The 21,430-nt window shown below is 46.3% G+C and overlaps 2 protein-coding genes across 15 annotated transcripts in view; one reads left to right on the top strand and one right to left on the bottom strand.

The window, feature by feature from the left end:
• PIKFYVE (phosphoinositide kinase, FYVE-type zinc finger containing) overlaps nt 1-7,185 on the bottom strand; it is a 74,712-nt gene extending 67,527 nt beyond the window's left edge. For 7 of the 14 annotated variants that reach the window (XM_049805020.1, XM_049805029.1, XM_049805039.1 and 4 more), the window contains exons 1-3: nt 3,511-3,719; nt 3,214-3,395; nt 1,484-1,663 (exon numbers count right to left, since the gene is read on the bottom strand). In XM_049805020.1, coding sequence (XP_049660977.1) covers nt 1,484-1,663; nt 3,214-3,395; nt 3,511-3,578 — 430 coding nt within the window. In that variant the 5' untranslated portion in view covers nt 3,579-3,719. Of the gene's footprint in view, nt 1-1,483; nt 1,664-3,213; nt 3,396-3,502; nt 3,723-5,573; nt 5,942-6,243; nt 6,313-7,058 lie in introns of those variants that run through there. The other 7 variants (XM_049805126.1, XM_049805107.1, XM_049805117.1 and 4 more) reach the window with 7 other exon arrangements.
• Nucleotides 7,186-7,315: 130 nt separating this feature from the next.
• Nucleotides 7,316-21,251, top strand: IDH1 (isocitrate dehydrogenase (NADP(+)) 1). Its single transcript, XM_049799838.1, has 9 exons — nt 7,316-7,440; nt 10,274-10,401; nt 12,040-12,331; nt 14,092-14,197; nt 16,810-16,987; nt 17,433-17,584; nt 18,669-18,809; nt 19,588-19,750; nt 20,266-21,251. The coding sequence occupies exons 2-9, from the start codon at nt 10,280-10,282 to the stop codon at nt 20,357-20,359; spliced, it is 1,248 nt and encodes a 415-aa protein (XP_049655795.1). The 5' UTR covers nt 7,316-7,440; nt 10,274-10,279; the 3' UTR covers nt 20,360-21,251.
• The last annotated feature ends 179 nt before the right edge of the window (nt 21,252-21,430 follow it).

Here is a 21,430-nt window from a genome sequence, read left to right as displayed (position 1 = left end):
GTACACTTTTACTTGCTTTACACAGAGTTCGTATGTGTTACAGCACCAAGGTTATTTGGGGGAATTTACTTAACAGTGAGACAGGGCACTCAGCACCCAGTATCACAGAAATCTCTTCAAAAAGCCAGCAATTCCTGCTTGGTCTAACTTTATTTCTTTCCAGGGTGATTCACCATCACATTTTTCCAAGCGTACTTTCATCCAGACCCAGGGATGTGAATGGAGGTCCTGAAAAGGTGTTGGAATAATGCAGCAATAGTTCCTCCCCCACACCTTAGACTAAGTGTCATTTCCCTGACTGCCTGCTCCCAGTGGAAGTCAAAGAGCAAGGTTATTTCTGCCTTCTGAGTACCAAACAACCCACCTCACCTAAAGGTTTCTAATTTGTAACACCCAGATAATTTCCAAATGATTTACAAGAGGTAACTAAGAATGAAGTAAAGCAAATTGGCAAATCAGCCAAGAGCACACTGCCATACTTGGGGCATTTGAGAAAAAGCTTTAAAAAACAAAGCAAGCCAGCCTTAATTGGTTTGTTGTGACAGGTACAACTGAGTAGCACACACAGTACTAGATGGCAAGGAAGAAGATGATGAATGTGTTCAACTAAGGCAGCATGCAAATGACTTAGAGAGATGAAAATGCTAGTTATCTGTACTGGACTTTTGCCTTGTTATCAAGACTAGACATCTTTCTGAAAATCCCATACACATTAACAACATTTAAGATCCGATTTGTCTGCACTAGCTACCATACTCTTGGAAATACTGTCTTGCACAGGATTTTTACCCAGCTTAGCAGTTTGCTCAAGGCCATCACAAATGGCTGACAGTAACCAAGCAGATCTCAAGAGGGACCCCTGCAACCTACTTACTAGCTCTTCCTGATCTTCATAAAGCCATTACACAGTTGCACCTTTGCAATCACATTCAATTCCCACTCCAGCTAAAAGAGATTCAGTATGGCATCTGGCAATAGTTCCAAGGTTAGGAATAAAAATGGTTTAGATGCAAGTTCCTATTCAATTCTCCTCAAAACAGCTACAAGCAAAAACCTGCATTTATAACTCTCTTGAAGACACAAACATCAACCCCATTCAGACTGAGTTCTGAAGTTATAGTTTGCATGTGGCTGTTAAGCAACTCAAGTCTCTCAAGACAAAGCAGAAATTTTCAGGATCAAGATTCAAGTGACTTTAAGACATTGGATGTGTTTTGGCATCCTCTTCTGTTCCAGACTGCTTCATAATTGAAACAGCAGAGCCCCAACAACAGTGTCTTGCTGGAACACTAAGATGGGTAGAGGGAACATGCTTCTGAAGTTAAAGTGCAACCTCACTAACAGAAGCAGCATAGCCTGATACCAAATTCTGCCATCAATCTAGACAGTCAGCGAACCTTTGTTCACCTCCTTCCACCTCACTCTGAAGCATCCCAGACCAGCTAGTACAACATTCCCATGTAGCATAAAGAGTTGAAATTACCCAGGGTTGTAGAAGATCTTCTTTGCAGCTCACCAGTCAGCTGCTTTTTGTAAGGAACCGGTGACCTCAGAGACTGAGCCCTGGTGGGATGCTGAGGACTGGACCAGCCACTGCTCAACACCTGTGGATCGCTCTGTCCTGCCTCTGCTCTCTCTGCCGGGGATGAAAGCCTGCCATCATCTGGAGTTGACAAAAAGTGAGAAACCAACTGTTCAGACATGATAAAGAAAAATAGTGCATGCAAAGCTAAGGGTAAAAACCTCTCAAATAGCTCATTCAGATCATAATTATACATAACAGAAGACATGAATTTTTAGTCTGAAAAGTACCATACAAAACATGGAAACAGGCCAGTATGTAAAAGTTGTCTGTCAAGGCTCAGGGTATTTGAGAAATGTCCCTAATGTGAAAAGTGTTTAAAAAAAAAAAAAAATCAGTAAGCATCAATTATTCTTGCTATATGGAGTAGCTATGCTTGATTATCAGCTTCTGCCTTGAAAAGAGTTTTTCAGTCATGTTAGAAGCCAATACTGAGGTCACATTAAAGTTACCGCAGCCTTTAATAAACCACCCTTTTCCATCAGAGGATCAAGTACAGACAGGTTCTCATTGATTCCAGTAACATGCCCATTTCATGTGCCATTTCAAGGTTGTTTTCACATTCTTTCAACACAATGCTTTGCTGACTCCAGCTACATTTGTCAGAGACAAACAAGTGAAGCCAATATTGACCACATCTTATGTTACTTTCAATAAATTAATAATGACAGGTAATATTCTGCTATGCAAACTAATAGCAGTCATACCAAGTAATTATTTTTCATTCTGCATAAGAAGAGTCTGAACAGATCAGCTTGCTTATGTAAAAAACTATCTTGGCCCTTTTTCTCTAGCCCAAACATTGCAGAAATATGCTTAGCAGAGCTGAATAATGAACAGACTAAACAAAAGCAGCTGACCAGTTTGCCATCTCCAGCAAAGAGATATACAGTTTTTGTACAAAACCAAGGTGCATTCATTCACCACTCTTTTCAGTGTATTTCTTTGAAACAAAAAGAAACTCACATAGGTCTTTAAGAGCTTGCCTGCTGAGAATATAAGTGTTTCATGATACATGTAACACAAAGGCCAAAATCAAGTAGTACTTTTTAATATAGAAAACTTTCACAACACTTCAGACCTCTTGATGGGGAACACCTAAGCCATGCAAATTAAGGGTGAGCTTCCTGTAAACACACAACTTTATTACAGCTCAGCTGCCTCCCAGCTGAAGGTACAAGATGCACAGGAAGGTGAGGAGTGGAGGAAGTCTGGAGTAAGAACTTTCATTGGAAGGACAGGCACACATTTTGCTCATATAGGCTGGCAGAGGGCTACTCCCGCTTTTAGCCCCAAAAACTTCATACAGGCAAAGGAAATCCAGACGCCCAGCTAAGAAGCTATACAATACTATCTGCTAAATGGCTTGTGTCTGACCTTCACGGGCAGCCACAGATTTCTAGCTGCAAGATGCTGGCTATCTTCTCCCACAGCAAAGCTCTACTATGTCACCCAAAAGCAAGATGCAACATCCCTCACAAAAGAACTGACTCACCATCCATTTGGCCAGCCATCTGACATTATACTTGTAATATTCAGAGGTGTTTTTAAAAGTTTATGTGGCAGCAGAGGGCATCAATAAAGCAGACATCACACACAATCCATGCACACACATTGCCCCAAGCACTTACCTTTGCTGAAACGGAAGAGATTTACAAAAGAGCTGTAGGCTGATTTAAAAGGAGGGTCATCCTGGTCAGGAGTCAGGGGTTTGAAGTGAGTGAGGTGAGACGGACTACTAGGAGAATGAGGTAGATCACCAGTAGAGTCCAGTGTCGGAGACCGTTTGTCATCTGCAGCCATTTCACGTGCCCTGGAAAGAGTTCAGCAATGCGCATTATACACAGGGTGCTGAAATAAAACATCTTCAGTCAACTGAAGAGGAGGTGTCTCATTAGATGCTAGAGTGGGGACACTCACCCACCTACCACAGACATCTGCTATTAGCACAGGTCAAGAGTGCCAGAGTTAGGAGGCTGTGTCCCCTGCCTGTCATTGGCAAGAGATCAGCATCTCTGCAGACAGCAATTCCGAGCTCCTAGTTAAACATCCAGAACAATCAAAGTAAGTGGACAGCCACTACACTGTCTGATGACACACTCCAGTTGCTGTTTTAAAGGAACTTAAAGTTTTCAAATGGAGACTCTGCATGCGTACCACAAAGTTTTAACATCAGCTCAGAGAAAAGTTGTCAGTGCCGTGACGTCTGCAGCCCTTGTAAAAAGAAAACTGAAGACAGGCATGCCTCAGCAAGCACAAGACATACTCGTCATCTGGCCAGGCTAACTTCAGAATGAGAAATAGAAAGAACTGCAAACAATAGCAGGACTGAAAGATTAAGTTTGGTGGACACTGCTTCCTTCCCCTCTGCACTACAGTACAGGGCCTTGTGAAAGTTACCAGGAAAGTAACCCAGCCTGTGGTTTATTTGTTGTCATATCTAACACCTCCAAACTTCCTTGTTTTCAAGAGTAGGAAGGAAAACATCAAGGAAAACATTTCCTACATCAAGGAAAACCAACCAAACAAAACAAACCACCTTCTGTATTAGGGGAAGCCATACTTGTTAAGCCTAGTTGCTGTGTACTATAGCCTTCACAGCCAAGAGTCATACTTCCTCACAGCCCATATTCTTTAACCTCAATACACACCTGATTTCTGCCACTCTGCCTCACTAAGCCTGCACTTCTAGACTGCAAGGCTAAGGTGCTTACTACCTTCATCTTTGTTTAATCAAGACTTAGCAAAACATTGGACAGAGCAGGAACATGGGGAACTAATGGAAGCAACGAGGGACAGCTGACTTTTACCTGTACCAAGGATCAAAACCCTCTATAAGCCTACTTCCTGCTTAACAACTAATAAATGCTCCTTCATGAAATACTAGTTTCCAGTTTCCACAACTGCTCCCTAGACTCTACAGGCGTATTTTACTGACTAGGACATTTTCTTCCAAGTTCTAAGAAGCCACAATAAAAATCTATGTAGTCCAGAGAAAATCCACATGGTTGACAAGTGACACTGGAAGTGCTAACAAGCTGCATGCAGCTCATGTGGCAAGGTTTGACCACTCCTACAATAAATGCACAAAAGATGGTATCTGCAAGTCAATCATGTGACTTCTCAGTGGACTTTTGCTTGTTGCTCTGTATAGTAAGCACATTTAGCTCAGAGTTTCTCCTGACATTCACATATCCTTAAGAAAGAAAAAAGACATCATTCACAAAGTTTCAGGAGTAACTTTGGTCAAGTTCTTTATGTAAGGTTGAGTCTCAGTCTGGAATGCTTCCCTCTCCCATGAAAGTCATGGTACTTTTTGCTGTTGTGCATTTCAGCAATATGATTCAAACAACTGATGTTTTGAATATGTTTAAACACCAGAGCTCACGGAAAATGCCTTCAAGAGCATATCTTCAGGTAAATTTGGAATTGTTTCTTCAACACTTCAGACAACTGATACCTTGCTTTTAGAATGTTGAATGTACAACAGGGCTGTGCTCTCACACACACTACCACATTAAAAAAATGCCGTTATAAAGTCAACTAGAAGTTTTATAGAAAATTATGTTCATATCTCAACAACTGGCTATAACCTGGCAAGACAAAAAAAACAAGGAAGTCTCTGAACTTGCATACATCATATATGTGATTCTGGAAAAATAAACTTTAGCTTCAAGGGAAAAGAAACCACACAGTAATTGCTTCTGTGACAGCAGTACTATCCTAATTAACAGACTGAAAAGAAGAGCACTGTGCTTGGCATTTGCTCCAGAAACACCTGGATCTTCTGTGCTGCACAACACATTAGCTATGGAGTATATCATCCTTTCTTAAAGTGCTTTAGTTCTCCCGCTAAAAGGAAGACACCACCAGCCCCCCAAGAAAACTGGGAAATAGTCACTTATTTGTAGATTATGGGAAATCAGAAAGCAAGATGCACACATCAGCCAACAAGCACTAAAACAGACTACATCTTCCTCAGGATCCTTACCAAACAGCCACTGGGGATAAATCTAAAGCCACTTCAGGCTGCAACGTCTTCAGCAATCACCAACTCATCACGGATAAAACAGAGTGCAAGTATGGGCGCGAACCTCCATACACGTTCCGCAGTTACATCCGGAATGGCTCTGCGACATCCTGCACCCCACAAAACTGACCACAACCTCTCAGTGCCAGAAGAGTCCACGCACTCCTTCTCACTCGGATGTTCCTCCTGGGCACCTGGCTAACACGCCCCGGGTGTAAAAGCTGAACAGTCCTAATTTAAACCTAAGTGCATGACACACACACTTCACTTCCAACCTCTGCGCCGCAACCACGCTGACTGCTTTGCTTTCCCCTCAGTAAAGGGGACACCCCTACCTTCCCCCGTCACAGACGCGCACCCGCCGAAGGCGACTGCCGCCCGCCTGGGATGGCGGACCCGGAAGATCACCTGCGGCAGGGCGGGAAGGAAGCAGCAGAAAGCTGCTTGCTGGCAGCGGCCACACAGCGACCCCCGAGCCAGCCTAGGAGCGCCACCGCTGCCAGCCGCTACCAAGGACCGGGCCGGGCCGGACCAAGCCAGGCCAGACCCCACAAAGAGGGCTCGCGCACCCCGGGGAGCCAGTACCAGGGGCCCGCGCAGGATCGCCCGGTCCCGGAGAGGCTGTCCTCACCTGCTCCCCGCGAGTGACGACGCCAGTGCGGGTTACCGGGGCGCAGGCCCAGGCCGACACCGCCTCTTTTCACCCCTCCCCCCCCCCACCCCAAGCACCTCGGCCCGCTTCCCCGCCCCGCCCCGCCCCTAGCAACCCGCCGCGCTGCCGCCAGCCCTGCCCAATCGCCCGCCGATGGCGGCGCTCCTCGCCGAGGCATCGCCAATCGAGTCTCCGCGCCAATCCACCCGCCGGCCGCGGCCGTAGGGGCGGGGCCGCTGAGGCGGGCTCCTCCGCCCCGCCCGCCCCGCAGCCCCGTCACTGCGCTCCGCCTCCGGCCCGCGGCCCTTCTCCGGCTCCGCGCTGCGAGGAGGCGCCTGCCGGGCGTGGCAGCTCCGGGCTGCCACCGCGGGAGCCGCCGCCGCCCTGGCAGCGGAGGGAGCCCGAGGAGGCGGGTGTGCCCCCCCGGGGGTTCCTCCCCGGTTCCCACTCCCCGCCTCGCCCCGACCCCAGAGGGGTGCCCTCTCCTGCCCCTCGGGGCGGGAGGCCCCGCCACTCGGTTCGCCGTAGTGCCGACGCGGCCGCCTCCGAGCCAGCCAACGTGTGCGTGTCCGGGCCCGCCCGCGTTAGGCGCGTCCCCCGGGCTGGGCTGCGGAGCGGTTCCGGCGGGACCCCGCGGCCGGGGGCAGGCCAGCACGGCGCCGACGGCAGGCTGGCCGCCCGCGCTCTCCCCGGGGCCCGCTCCAGCAGCCCGGGCACGCCCGAGCCCCCTCGGCGCCCAAGCCTTCGTGCCCGCCAGCACCATCGGCGTCCCTGTGGCGACGCAGGCCACTTACTGCGGCTGTCTCGGGAGAGCGCGGAAAAGGCCCGGCCCGGCGGAACGGCCGCGGCGCCTTACGTGCTGCCGCGGCCTCCTCACGGGGGGGCATCGGCGCGCGAAACCCCGGGCAGACCCGGCGGGGCGGGCACCGGCACGCGCCGGCCGGAGAGCCGCGGGGCGAGCGGGCACACGCGCCCGCGGGTCAGGGCCGAGCGGCCGCTCCCCCTGCCGGCCCCGCCCCCGGCCCCGCCCACGGCCCGCCGCCGGGAGGAGGGGCCGGCAGGGGGCGCCGCGGCGGCGGCGGGGCCGGGCCGGGGGCGGGGGCGCGGCCCCATAAAAGGCCCCGCGCACGGCCGGGCCCCGCATCGCCGTGAGAGCCGGACCGGCACCGCCCGCAGGTAACGGGGCCTGGGGCCGCGCGGGTGAGGCGGCCAGGGGCCGCGGCCGCGCCGCCCCTTGGTCCTTCCCCTCCCGGTCGCGGCGTCCCCCGCCCTTGCAGAGGAGCCCGGAGGGGGTGGTTTCGGGCTTTAAGGGCTTTTCTCCCGGCGGTTCGGGGCGGGGGCTCCGCGGCAGGCTGCCCGCCCGGCACCCTCTCCCGCCGCAGGTGTCGCAGAAGACGCCCCGGGTGCTGAGGGGGTGCTCGCACCCCGGACTCGGCCTCCCCGGCCTGGCGCTGGGCTTTCTCCCCCGGCAATCCAGATGTCTCTTTAACAGTCGGTGGTGTCGCCTAACGCTGGCTGCGCTCAGGGCCCCTCGCCTACCCCGGGGCAGCCCCCCACCCCACCCCCCGGGCCGGGGGGAGCGTCCCCGGTCGCTGCCGTGCTGGCCAGACCCGGCAGCGCCGTGCCGGGTTGGTGCTGGTGCCTGGATTTGAGCCCCGGCTGCAGCCCGCGGCCTGGTCGGCAGATCCTACCTGTGCCAGAAGAGCGAGGCTGCGCGGCGTTGTCAGGGCGGGCGCGGATGGAGGGCAGCGCGGCTGAAAAACAAGTGCAGGCAAGGTCTCGGTTAGTGACAACGATCTCCGCCGCTCTCCCTGGGAGCGTGCCTGGTCTGAAGAGATCTTCCGTAAACCTGAATTAAGGAGTCGTTGCAATAGGTAATTATTGACTCTAGGGTCCCGAGTCCTTCCTGAGGACCAAGGAGTATTTGGAAACTCACAAAGTTTCTTCTAAGCTGCCTTGGCTAAACGCCTGGGTTAGATGTATTTAAAGAAGGGTTGCTCTGGGAGAAAGACCTTGCTGACTTTTGGCAGTTCTGGAGCGTATAAAAGCGAAGGGGAAGAGTGACAGAAAGAGTTGAACTCTAGGGAACGTGTGCTCTCTAGAGGAACCTCTTGGCATGTTGACTCTGAACTGAGGGCGGATGCTACTGCCGTACTGCCCCTGTGCATAGAGAAACTGGGGACACCAGTGTTTGAGGAGGGGAAAAATACTGGGCCCATGACCAGATCAACACGTAGGATGCTGTCACAGTTGTTTAAGAAGCTGCTGTTTCCACACATCAGTGGGGATGTATCTCAGTGGAGGTGCGTCTCGTGCTTTTGTTCCCCTTGTGACAGCAATACCATATAGGTCTGAAGCCAGCTTTGCAAAACCTATTACTAGGACTGACATAGTCTAATTTGCCTTATCTAAGTAAGGACCAAACCACAAAACAAGCAGTGGTGGGTGGGTGTCTGTGTACATTTTGGCTTAAATGAATCAGACTGTTTCTCACACTGTGTAAGTGCCAAAAGCAAAACTGAAGTCTCCTGAGTAGCAGTCCTGTGCCTAGGCCATGGGAGTGTGATACACAGTCCTTATTTAGATAGTCATAATTGAAAATTGGGCCCAAAATACTTGCATAAATAAACTGAGTTCGGAGTGTGGTCATATGAAGCTGAAGTTTTCCATGAGGACTAGAAAGGCCTAATATAAGCCAAGATACTAACTTTCTTTGGGATAGGAGTGCCTTGGACTATTTAATTTTTCAAGTTTATGTGCTCATAGTAAATAGAGTCTTAGTAACTCACAACCTTGTTTTACTTTTTTTAATTTTTGCTCTTTAAAAAAGTTTGATGCAGTAGCTAGAACATAGCTTAAAGTTTATTCTCTTCCCAGACTAAAAATGTTTAATGGATTGGATTTTGGAAATTCAGCACAAGTTGGTTTAATTTAAAAAAAAAAAAACCAAAAAACTGAACTGGGGAGCAGTTTCCCCACATGCTTGTAACCTGAGGCCCTTGCATTGCAAACCTCACACCTCTGAATAACTTCATCTAGATTAATAGACTCTGTGTACAGTAGTATCCCTCATTCTGGATAAAGTGATTCATGGACCGTGGTATCTGTGAGACTGCAACCTCAGGCACGAGGGCTTGGTATCTTACTGTAGTATCCTAACAGCTGCATACAAGAAGGGGGCTGTCTTGGAAGGAAGAACTTGCCAAGTCATAGCTCTTGCATAATCAGAGCTGACAACCAAGAAACTGTGGCTGTCAGAAAGCAGGGCACTGTGTTAGAGCAGTTCAGTGGCTTGTGGGGTTGGGTTTTGTCAAAGAACAAAGTGCAAATAGAAGGGCAGAGTTCAGGTTTATTTTCTGAGGCTTTGTGAACAAATATCTTGGGAAACCTCTGTTCCATACAGAAAACAAATCTGTCCAGTATTTATTTTAACAGGAGAAATAAAGCTTGCCAGGAGAAAGTACTCTTGATGTGGCCCTTGAATTTCTGTACCAGTTTCCTTCCTTCCTGCAGAAGGAAGTTAATAAAGAAGCTGACAATGTATTAATCGTAATAGTGCCAGCAATATGAGCTGTCATTAAACTAATGTCCATTAACCCCTGTTTTTCAGAAGAAGAGGCACCTGGACTAGAACTCGTGAAATCTAAAAATAAATAGTGCTCATCTATTTCTGTGGAATTTGGGGGAAGAGTTTGGTCATGCTTTCAAATTCTTTTGTACAACCATAATTAAAGTTCATGCCTTTAGAACACACGTCCTTAAATCTCAGATATTAACCTTTATTTTTATCCTCAGATAGATCTCCCTAGGAGCTGGGGCTTTAAGAAGAATACCAGTTAGCATGAAACTAGGGATAAATTGTGGTTATTTTCAAGACTTTGAGGAGAGATCCTCTATGCCATGTTAGTACCTCTCTTCCACTTGTGTTGTAAAAATGCAGGATACACGTATTGGTGATGTGTGTTGGCAGTTTTTAACTTAGGCTGGGGGTTTTTTATGTCTGTTGCAGCTCAAGATGTCTAAAAAAATCCATGGAGGCTCCGTTGTGGAGATGCAAGGAGATGAAATGACACGGGTCATCTGGGAACTGATTAAAGAAAAGCTGATTTTTCCTTATGTAGATCTGGATTTGCACAGGTAATGGCTCTATGACACACAGCCACTTTGTACTGCAATTTGCATGTGTCGTTAGGCATTGATCATGTTTCATTTAGCACCAAGAGCCTTACAGCTCTTCCTGCACTAGTGCAGAGAGGCTAACTAGCCCTTTTTATACTGGTAAAGTTTCCAGCAGATTCCCCTAGTTAACTCATCTATGGGCCAACCTCACTAAGTACTCTGGAAAACATGGCCTTATGGTGAGGGTATTTTTTCAAAGTCTGGCAGCTCCTCTGGGGTTCCTCATAGCAGTAAGCAGTGAATGCTTAATTGTGAGTTAGCTCTTTTCTATACTGTGCCTCTAAGAAGGTCTCTCACAGATATGGTCTGGATTTTTGTCTCCTCTGTCTTGGCTTTCCAGCACCAGGGCAGTCTGCACAGCTTCCTGCATCCTAAACAGTCAGAAACATGGGATGTTTCAGCCACTGCCTGACTTGAAGCCTAGCATCTGTGGACTCAGCTTCTTGCCATCTCTGTTTGAAGATCTGCCCAGAGGGCAAAAGGGTGGTTATAGGGCACAGACTCTGCCCTGATGCCTGTAAGCTTGAGCTCTGCTGCTTGGCAGTGTGAGCTAAACTGTTGCAATTGCTCCCTGAGCCTAGGCTGTGCTCCTACACTCCCTTCTGGAAAAAACAAATACTAGCAGCTGGTGTGGCAAAAGGGACATAGTATCTACAGCATCTGGTCAAGCAGAAAGAATAATCTCTTCCCTTTCTAGCCACTGAGCTGTAATTATTAGAGAAGTATCCAACTGCATTGCTCCTAGCCATGTGGACAGAGGCCTTCAATGGTATCTGCCACTATTAAACCCACAAGTCTGACCTTTTCCCCTGCTCCTGGAGTCATTTGTATGCCTCCTACATCAGGCTTTCTGCTTGCTGGTGTTCAGAACCAAGCAAACAGGAACCCAGCAGCATAATACATGCACACAGTCTGGAGAACATCCCTTTTCAAAAGAGGGGTGGGAGGAGGGAGAGCGAACCCCTGGCTGAGGCAACACAATGGCTAGATTCATGTATAGCTGGCTATGCTTCAGGGCTGTCCCATGCTGGGCACCCATTTTTCTCCAAAAGCTATTAAAACAGCGAGTGTGGGAAGCGTGCTTCCTCTGACTGTTTGAGGGGAATATTGGTAGTTTTGCTGCCAGAGTGGGATTGTGTGTCTGTTGTCAAAGCAGTTTTTAAGCCTAGTGTAGCTTCATATGCTCAGGATGTGAAGGAAGCCAGAACTGTCAGCACAAGAGGTTTGAAATAAAGGCCCATATTCATCTGGGAACTGTGCTGCTCCATACCATCAGAATCCCAGTCTGAAAGCTTCCATTGCAGGAAGCTCAGAAGGGAAGGCAGAGGAGATACTGCTATGTCCCATGCTGGCAGAGAGCCTCAGCCATAAACTGAAGCTGTCCTTTCTCCAGCCTCCTACCAGCAGCAGAATTATCAGTGTATGAGCCTATGTTTTCTTCCAGTCCAACAGCATTTGCAGTGGAAGAGGGATAACTTCAGTTATGGCAGAGTGCTGGAACTACACTGACAGGCACATATAGGGTCTGCTTTCTTTCCTGTTGGACATGAAGAAAAGTCCTGGGCAGTTCTGACCGTCTTTGTGGGTTTGTTACAGCTATGACTTGGGCATTGAGCATCGTGATGCTACAAATGATAAAGTAACTGTGGAAGCTGCTGAAGCCATAAAGAAATACAACGTTGGCATAAAGTGTGCAACCATCACTCCTGATGAGAAAAGAGTGGAGGAGTTCAAGTTGAAGCAGATGTGGAAGTCTCCCAATGGGACAATTAGAAACATCTTAGGTGGCACTGTCTTCAGGGAGGCTATTATCTGCAAGAACATTCCCCGGCTGGTGTCTGGATGGGTGAAACCAATTGTCATTGGCCGTCACGCTTATGGGGATCAAGTAAGTCACTTCAGTGCTTATGACTCTATCTGAACAGGCTTAGTCCTGACTGGTATAAAGCTACAAAGATTTAGACAACCCTGTGCTGCTGCTTTATCCCTTGCACTCCACCTGGGAGTGGCTACTTGCTAGCATTTTGTTTGTACAGTACCTGGCAAAGTGTGGGAGAGCCTGGTTCATGCCTCTCTTCCTTAGACAGTGTAGCTGTATAAACAGCATTCAGGGGCCTGTGCTTGGATTAGATAGGTCTGTACCTAAACACGGGGTATAACTCCTCCAAGTTATTTTTCTTCACCTCTGCAGAGCCCACCTCCCTACATAGCAATGTCTTTAGAAAATATCCTTTACACCCATCTTTTTACTTCTCAGAAGGACTTTTTGGTGGCAAGTGTTGCTCACAGCAAAAATGGATCTGAGTGAGTGATTTTTCGGAAGTGGCAAAGTTGCCTTTTGTTGCATGGGTGTGGGTTTGTTTTCCTTTGTTTTTTTTTTTAACTGTGATCTGCTTCTCAAACTTACTTGCACAGCACTCCTGCAGAGTTGGTATTCCTACTGGGCCCATCAGTCTGTGGTACTGAAGAAGGGAAACATCCTTTACCAGAGCTCTTCTGGCAGAGGTAGTACAAGGCCATGGAAGGCCCTAGCATGGCACTCAGTGTAGTGGCCTTTACAAAGCTCAGACAAGAGTCAGCCATACTGTTCTCCATAGGTAATGATACTCTGTAAAGCAGCCAAACATGACAAAAGACTTTTAGTAGAGCCGACTGCTTAAATAGGTGGGTACACCTGCAAACTGAGGGTGAGTCATAAGATTAGCTGGGGTGGGAAGGTAAAATAATAAATTTCCAAGAGGAAAATAATTGCAGAGCCCTGACACTAGAGAAAAAAAAGGGGGGTTCAACATCCTTAACAGTACTGAATAACTGAGAAGGTCAAAATAATAATAGAAAACAATGGATTAAGGGAGAAGGATTGAAACCCTGCCAAAGTATGAGATCAAAGTGAAAGGAATAATACAAGAACATGTAAAGGACATATGAGCAACTCTGTAACTTCAGAACAGCTCAGGGAACTGATTCCTTCAATATGAAGGAAACTACATGAAAAAGGGTGATGAATTTCACGGAAATGTAACCTTAAATAGTACTGTTCAGGACAGCTGGGAAAATCAGACACCATTTAAAGACTTGAAGTACATGTTGGCTCTTTTGAGTCTGTGTAGCTCAGAGAAGCAAAATGTGCACCTATTTACAGAATTCAAAGAACACTTACTACAGATTGGCCTTTCAAATGTCATATGATGGATAGAAATAATGGCTTTTATTAAGGTGCTGTATTATTTTCCCCTTATTCATGAGATCAGTAGTTGTGATATGAATGGGGTTTTTTGAGGCAGGGAGAGGAGTCTTTCTACTCACAGACCACACTGCACTCTGGATACTTTGTACTTTAAAACTTCAGTGCATCTGCAAAAATACATACTCTGCCAACTGATGGGGCACAAGAATCTGTAAATTTTTTTTCCCTTAAAGAGGAAGATATCTTCTGAAATAGGCAGGCTCTTAACTACTTGTCTTTGGTAATGTAGTAAATTAATCCAATGACCACACTGCTGAGTAAACAGAGCCTGATCAATGGGTTTTTTTGGTACAACTCTTTATGTTCTTCTGCACCCTGCCATCCCAAATGCAGGTTGTCTTTTATTGTTCTGTCCTCCTGATAGATAAAATCATCATGGCAATTTTTATTTTTTTTAACAGTACAGAGCAACTGATTTTGTGGTACCTGGGCCTGGAAAAGTAGAGATGATCTACACTCCAGAAGATGGAGGCAAACCAGTCACATACCTGGTCCATAACTTTGAAAGTAGGTATTATCTTTAAGTTGTGATTAAAACTGGGGGGTTTTTTTGTTTAATTCAACCTTAAAGTATTGGTCAGATCTGTTTGATAGTAAAATATGACTTTGAGGTAGAGTGGGGGAGAAGGTCTGGGTCGTATTTGTCTGGGAAGTACTGAAAGTGAAATCTTCCTGGGATCAAAAAGGCATATCAAACAGTCATATTAGACTGGCCGTCTGTCATGCTGCTTGTGTATGATGACTCTGGTAGTGGCATGTATGTTTTTTCTCTCTGATCATAGGGAAACTTGCTATCTAAACAGGGCTTGACCTAAGGGGAGATATGTTTGAGAACAGTTTGGGTATAATTTTTTCTGGTTTTAGTTTGTCTTACTGGGCTCTATATACCTTTGCAGTTTGTACCCTTCTTTATTAAGCATTCTCTTTTTCAGTAGAAATGAGAACTAACACTTACTCTGCAAGGTAGAAAAAAGATTTGACAAAGATGCTCCTGACTGTATAGGCTCTAACTGTTTTAACAGATGCAGTCCCTCCTAGCAATATTGCTGTGCTGGTTGTAGATGTTGCTAGGCTCAGGAGGAGGAGCCCTGACATTGCTGGGCTTTGTTGCATGGAAACAATTACACGCATATTGCTAGAACCTAGGGTGTTTCTCTAGGGGCAGGATTCAGGAAAACATCGCACAAGTCATGTCTCCTGCATATCAGTGATGAAAGGCTTCAGGTTTTGAAGCCTTATGGTGATCTATGTATGTGAGCATGCAATGTTTTGTTTCTAGCTACAAAAACCTAATACATCCATGTAAACTGCAGAATCCTAGTTTGTAAGCAGTTGGCTTGGCAAACAGGTACCAAAACTGCCATATGACCCTCTTTTGTAATACTTGATTTCTCTGGCATTCTTTCTCACAGGAGCCTAAATCTCTGCTATCTCTTATTGCACAGCCTTTCATCTGGAGTTCACCTGCTTCACTGCCAGTCCTAATCTGTTTTCATTTGATAGGTGACTGGTGAGCCTGTAGTGGAGGTGTCTGGCAGTTCCAGCTTCCAGTCTGATTTACCACTCTGCGTCGCATCAGCGAGCAGAAAGCAAGGAAGTGCAAAGATGGCAGACTACTGCTGTTGCTCTGGGGGAACTCCCCTCCTCACAGATAACTGTTGTGCCAGCATATCTCCAAAATGCATAAAGGAAGCTTGTCCTATTGCTATACTAATATATTCAAACTTGACACTGAATCAAGAGATTTTAGTAGGCAGTAAGATTGTATGACTGCAACAAGGTTGGGGTTTTTTTACCTATATGCAAATAAGTATTTGAATAAAACTTAATAGCTGTCATCCAGCAACTATGAAATCATGGCTCCAGAGGACACAGTGTTTGTAGCTGATCAGACCCTGTTCTGTCCTTGACTCATTACGCGAGGCAGGGGGACAACATGTATTTTTGCTGGTAACAACAGGAATTTCATTCCTTGCCAATATCACCTTTAAATGAACTTGCTATCTTAGCAAGCAGATAAACCTCCTCTGGCTTCCCCTCTTCATTCTGCACACATGTCCATATAGTAACAACCATCTGGAGGTAAGGATAAATGGATATTAGGAAAGGGTATTTTCAAAAATAAAAAATAAACCCAAATCTGCAGTGTTTCTGGAGCAAAAATCCCTGATAAAGGCACTGTACAACAAACTAGAGAGGTGGTGGTAGTGAGGTGCTTAAAATTAAGTATATGGTATCTACTTTTCACTAGAAACACGAAGAGCTGTGCTCTGAAGATGACAAAGCTTTTTCATGAAGCCCTAGACCCTGCTTTCACCCACAGTCAGCCTCTCCCATGATCTGAATGCTGCTTTCTCCCAGGTGACCTGGGCTGTAAGTTTAAGGCACTTCCATTCAGGCTGTTGACACATCTGCATTACACGGTCTAAGTCATGTGAGTGTTGATAGTTCCCCAGAGCCTTCTTGGGACTTTCCCTTGCATTCACATGACTGCCATGTTCTTCCCACAACGCGCTGGAAGTGAGCCTGAGCAGGTGAAACAAAGCTTCAGGGTAAGCCAGACACATGTGCTGAAAAGGTGCAGGAATGCATGTGGGGACTTGTTTACCTGAGCTAGGGAAAGCGGCCTCTGACTGCCAGAGTTAGTTCTGCAGTGCAGTCAAAGCCTGAAGGTACAAGACACTTAAGATGGGACCAAACCCATTTCTAGCTTTGACAGACTCCTGCTCCAAACTCCTGCCTGCTGCTTTGATAGAAAAAATACTTTGTGTTATTTGTATGACTAGTAGGAGTTCAAGCACACTTGCTCCTGTCACAGTTTTGCTGCTTAGGCTGGATTAGGAATAAACTTCTTACGCGTATTAGATCACAGTATTAAGATGTACCTAGCTGTAAAACAAAACCACCTTCCTATCCATGTGTCACGGGACTGGTGGAACTTTGAGCTGATAGTGCAAAGTGAATCTTCTCCTGAAAGAGCCAGCCTTAAATTGAGAATTATATTAAGACACCTGGGGATAACACTAGCCTGCCTGCCAGGCTATGCTATGGGGAGACTGTCAAATCCTTAACCAAAATTAAATCTAGTTGGTTCTTATCTGTTCTTTCTCCACTAACAGGGTGTGGTGGTGTAGCCATGGGAATGTACAATCTTGACCAGTCTATCAAGGATTTTGCCCACAGTTCCTTCCAAATGGCACTATCTAAAGGCTGGCCCCTCTACATGAGCACCAAGAACACCATCCTGAAAAGATACGATGGCCGCTTTAAAGACATCTTCCAAGAGATCTATGACAGGTAACCAGGATAGTTGCGTACGTGCTACTGCAGTGCTTAAGTCTGCAGCAGGAACATCCTCTCCAACCTTGTGAGCTGCTACAGTTAATTCAGCATTCTTAGACACTCAGCAGCACTTCGTGGGGGCTGTGTGCCTTCCCTGTCACAGCCTCCCTTGTCCTGCAGGACACAGTACTCAATGTTTAAAGCTCTGCTAAATGTGGCTGTGGTGTTCATCTCTCTTAACAGAGTCACAGGTCCTCTATGGGCTCCTCTGTGATTCTGAAGCAGACTTGCAGTGGCCTAGCAAAGCAAGCAAGCAAAAAAAAGAGTAAAGAAGATGCAAATTTCTTTTAAGTTTTTTTCTCTCTTATTTCTATGCGTCTCACTATGTACAATTACTTGCACAAATTGTGCAATCCCTGTTTTTATCTATATAATGAGTTGTTCTGCTTTTGTTTTCCAGAGAATACAAGTCCCAGTTTGAAGCCAAAAAGATCTGGTATGAGCATAGGCTCATTGATGACATGGTTGCTCAGGCCCTGAAATCTGAAGGAGGCTTTGTCTGGGCCTGCAAGAACTACGATGGGGATGTGCAGTCTGACTCTGTTGCGCAAGGTGTGAGATGTTTCCTGTGCTACACTGAAGTATCTTGTGACCTTGTGTCATATCTTATGTAATGGCCCAGGAGGTGGTGTAGGGTCTCAGAACTTACATTTCAAACCTGTGACCAGTCATGGAGATATCAGGCAGTCAAAGAATTTCTGATTTCACTTTTACAGGAGAATCCATTGAATGTAGACTGTGTAGTTGCACTTCTTTACGGAATGGCAGTTCCTACCAACATAGTAACTGGTAGGCTTTCCTTTCTAATGGAAGGTATCCAGACAGCTGGGGTTCTGTCACTGCCAGCTTGAATTAAGCTGACTGATGGTGAGCATACTGGCAGGTGTTCTATGGATAAGTAAGACCATCTTCAGGACCTAAAGCTACCTGTCAGGTGTAAAGAGAGAGACTGATATGTTTAACTTTAGACTTGCAGTGCTTGATCAAAATTCTATATAACCAAGCTGCCTGGTGCCAAAACAAATACGGATGCAGAAACCCACAAGACAAGATGTGTGGCTTTATGTAGTATGCTCTTCCTAAAGTAATGCCAGTAAACTGCATCCCACAGAACAAGGATGTGTGTTAGACTGCTGAACAAAGAAGCTGTCAAAGACACAGCTCTCTAAAACCTACAGGGTTAGAAGTGATGTGAATGTCCAGTTTTGCCAGCTCATGGCTCTCTTCACTAGAGCAGATGCTCTTGATATGAAGTAGGTTTGTTTCCTATCACCCTGTGGGGAAGATGGCGATTGACAGCCCAACACTGCTTATTTAGGATTCTTTGTTCTCATACTGCATCTTTTCAATAAAAATCTGTCCAGCAAGTTAGGTGAGAATACTAATTTTCTTAAAACAGTGCAGAGTGTCTGCATATCTGTATTTCATGGTTCAGCAGCACTTTCTGTTCAGATGAGCTGTTATTTTGATGTGTCAGGACTAGCCAGTTAATTGCAGCAGCAGCAGCACTGCTGTTCAGGAATACTCACATCAAGGCTGGGAGGATGTAGGAGGATTGTAGGATGGTGGGATTAAGGGGAATTTAAGGGGGCTGTCCAAAGGAGACACTGAACTCTTTAAACTATGTATTCTGTAGGCTATGGCTCTCTAGGCATGATGACCAGTGTGCTGATCTGCCCTGATGGCAAGACTGTTGAAGCAGAAGCTGCTCACGGCACGGTTACTCGTCACTACCGCATGCACCAGAAAGGCCAAGAAACCTCCACTAACCCCATTGGTGAGCTGCTTTTCATTGCCCTTCAGTGATCTGTACACATGAAAGAACAGGTTTGGAATAAGAACATCTGCATCCTTTCTGCAGAGAATTGCTTCACTGAGTGGTGAAACTGGTAGTTCATAATGCATTTTTCTTCCACGGAGAGAGCTGCAGCCTGGAGCAAAACCAGGGTGGAATGGAGTAAGTGTGAGCAATACGCTAGACCTAGCCTTTGAGACATGCTCTCACTCTTCAGCAAATGATGGGTTTATAGCCACAACAGCCTTAAGGTTTAGGTTGGTTGTTTTTTATTTTACTCCCCTTCCTGATGCTCCAAAAGACCTGGCCACCCATGAAACCACATACATACTTAAAAGTGTAAGTGCACCTAGAATGGGACACGAGGGAAAGAATCCTCTACAATTGCATAGGGACCAGAGTGTACTGTAATACCCGGAAGAAGACTGCACCCTTCTATCATAAGGACAACTTTCTGTGTAACCATAGAGTCCTACCACGGGTCTTTCTTTCCAACTTGGGCAGGAACGAAATAAGATAAAATGGCACACACAGAGAGATTGCTGGAGGCAGTGGAGTAGTTTCTGGGGCTTGCTTTTCTTTAGAGCTGCACAAAATGCGAAGGATGCCTAGATTAAGATAAGTGTTCTCTTTCCCATACCAGATTTTCTATCTTTTTTTCTGTCTGTTTTAATAAAAAATAATTACTGTTCCACATGGCAGTTTAGAACAATGTCGAGGGAGTTCTGGAAGGACAGAGTAATCTAGTGTTCTCTCTCAGCCTCCATCTTTGCGTGGACAAGAGGACTAGCTCACAGAGCTAAGCTGGACAACAACACTAGCCTCAAGAACTTTGCAGTTGCCCTGGAAGAAGTCTGCATTGAGACCATTGAATCTGGCTTCATGACGAAGGACCTTGCTGCCTGTATCAAAGGCCTGCCTAAGTAAGTGTATAAACTCCAAGCTGTGCTTGGGGGAGACTGTTTTACTTGGTGTTTCTGAACAACATTTTCTGGGAAGTTATTTTAGTATGGTGAAAAATTGCTGGAGTCTGGTCACAGAAGAGGGCTCATCTGTGTACCCTGTGTTGTACAAACAGAACGTGAGACATTCCCTGCTCCAAGTAGCTTAGTCTAGGTTTCTCTGTCCTTGCTATTGTACCAAATGCATAGGGGAAAAAATAGAGGGAACTGCAAAGATTTCTCTTATGACGGGCTGGCTACATTGGCTAGATCCTGCCCTGTCCATTTAGTAGGATGGAGACCTACTTCACTGCAAAATACCACCTGGCTACCTCTTCTCTAGAGCCTTTTGGCAAAAAACATCAGCCTGATGAGTAGGAGATAACTCTTTTGGGTTTAGAGGCAAGACTTGGAGTTCTCTGAACAGTGTTCCCCTGCTGTGAGCATTTGAGTGGCTTTACAACTAATGTCTGTCTTGTTTTGTTTCCTCCCTTCAGCGTCACACGCTCTGACTACCTGAATACCTTTGAGTTCATGGACAAGCTTGCTGAAAACTTGAAGGGGAAGCTGGCCTCCCTGCCCAAACTTTAAGGCATGGGTTCTACTCAAGCTCCATTAACAAAGCATCTCCCACTTATACCAGAGTGTAAGTGGCACTGTATCATACTCTGTTGTGAACACTTCAAATACTAGACAAGAGTAAACATGTACACTTTTTTAAATGTTTAAAAGACCATGTTTTCTTAAACCCCTTGAGCTACTGGGCTAGGCCTTACTTTTTGCTAAGCAGCTGACTGTGATAGCATTCAAGCTCAATGCAGGTCTGGATTCCTAATGTCATTCACAGTAGACCTGAGGTTTCTCTCTATGACTTTGATCTGTGTTTCTTTTTGCTCTTCCTCTCAGACTGAAAGCCAATCTGTGTCACAGCTCTGGTCAAACCAGTGGTGACTTACTGTTCAACAGACCTTAGAAATCAGAACCGTCCTCATCTTTCCAGTACTGTCCACTGAGTGTAAGTGAGCTTACAGGGCTATGCCAGCTCTGTTGCAGCCCCTTAATTTATCTCTTAGTGCCAATCAGAGCATAGTATCCTGATACTAAGGGATTTGGTCCCACTGCTACAGTCAGGACTGTAGCATTTGAGAAGCACTTAGTAAATGCTACAAACAAGCCCTATAGGCCAAGAACCTAATAAAGCCATGCTGTAGTATCTAAATGCAGGCCATGCATTTATATTCTTCTGACCAGATGTGAGCATAGGAACTGTTACCTCTTCCCCCCCCCCCCCCCCCCCCCATCCCACAACTCACAAAGGTGCAAAACTTTTTTTCACTTGTCTGGGCTATTACTTAATTCTTCCTGTTGTGATACAGCAAGTCAGATTATGACTGTGAAAACCTATTCCATCCATGCTTTTGTGTTTTGTTGGGTTTTTTAAGAGTATTTTAGTTCAGATTAAAATAAAAGCCAACTAACATTCTTTGTGTCTCTCCTTCCTTTGTGTGATTAGCAGATATGGGGAAATAATCTCTCCCTTCTTAGAGTTTTAATTTGTTCTGGCCCAGGGCAAGATGTGATGTGTAGCGTGGTGGTAAGCATCAGGTAGTACACAAGAATTTAAAGGTACCACTTCCACTGAAACTTTATTTTGGGACTAAT

The sequence above is a fragment of the Accipiter gentilis genome, chromosome 1 (genome assembly GCF_929443795.1).
Source record: "Accipiter gentilis chromosome 1, bAccGen1.1, whole genome shotgun sequence".
In the NCBI taxonomy this organism is placed as follows: Eukaryota; Metazoa; Chordata; class Aves; order Accipitriformes; family Accipitridae; genus Astur; species Astur gentilis.
Note: the sequence above shows the minus strand (reverse complement) of the source record. Positions and strands in the feature narration are given on the sequence as shown.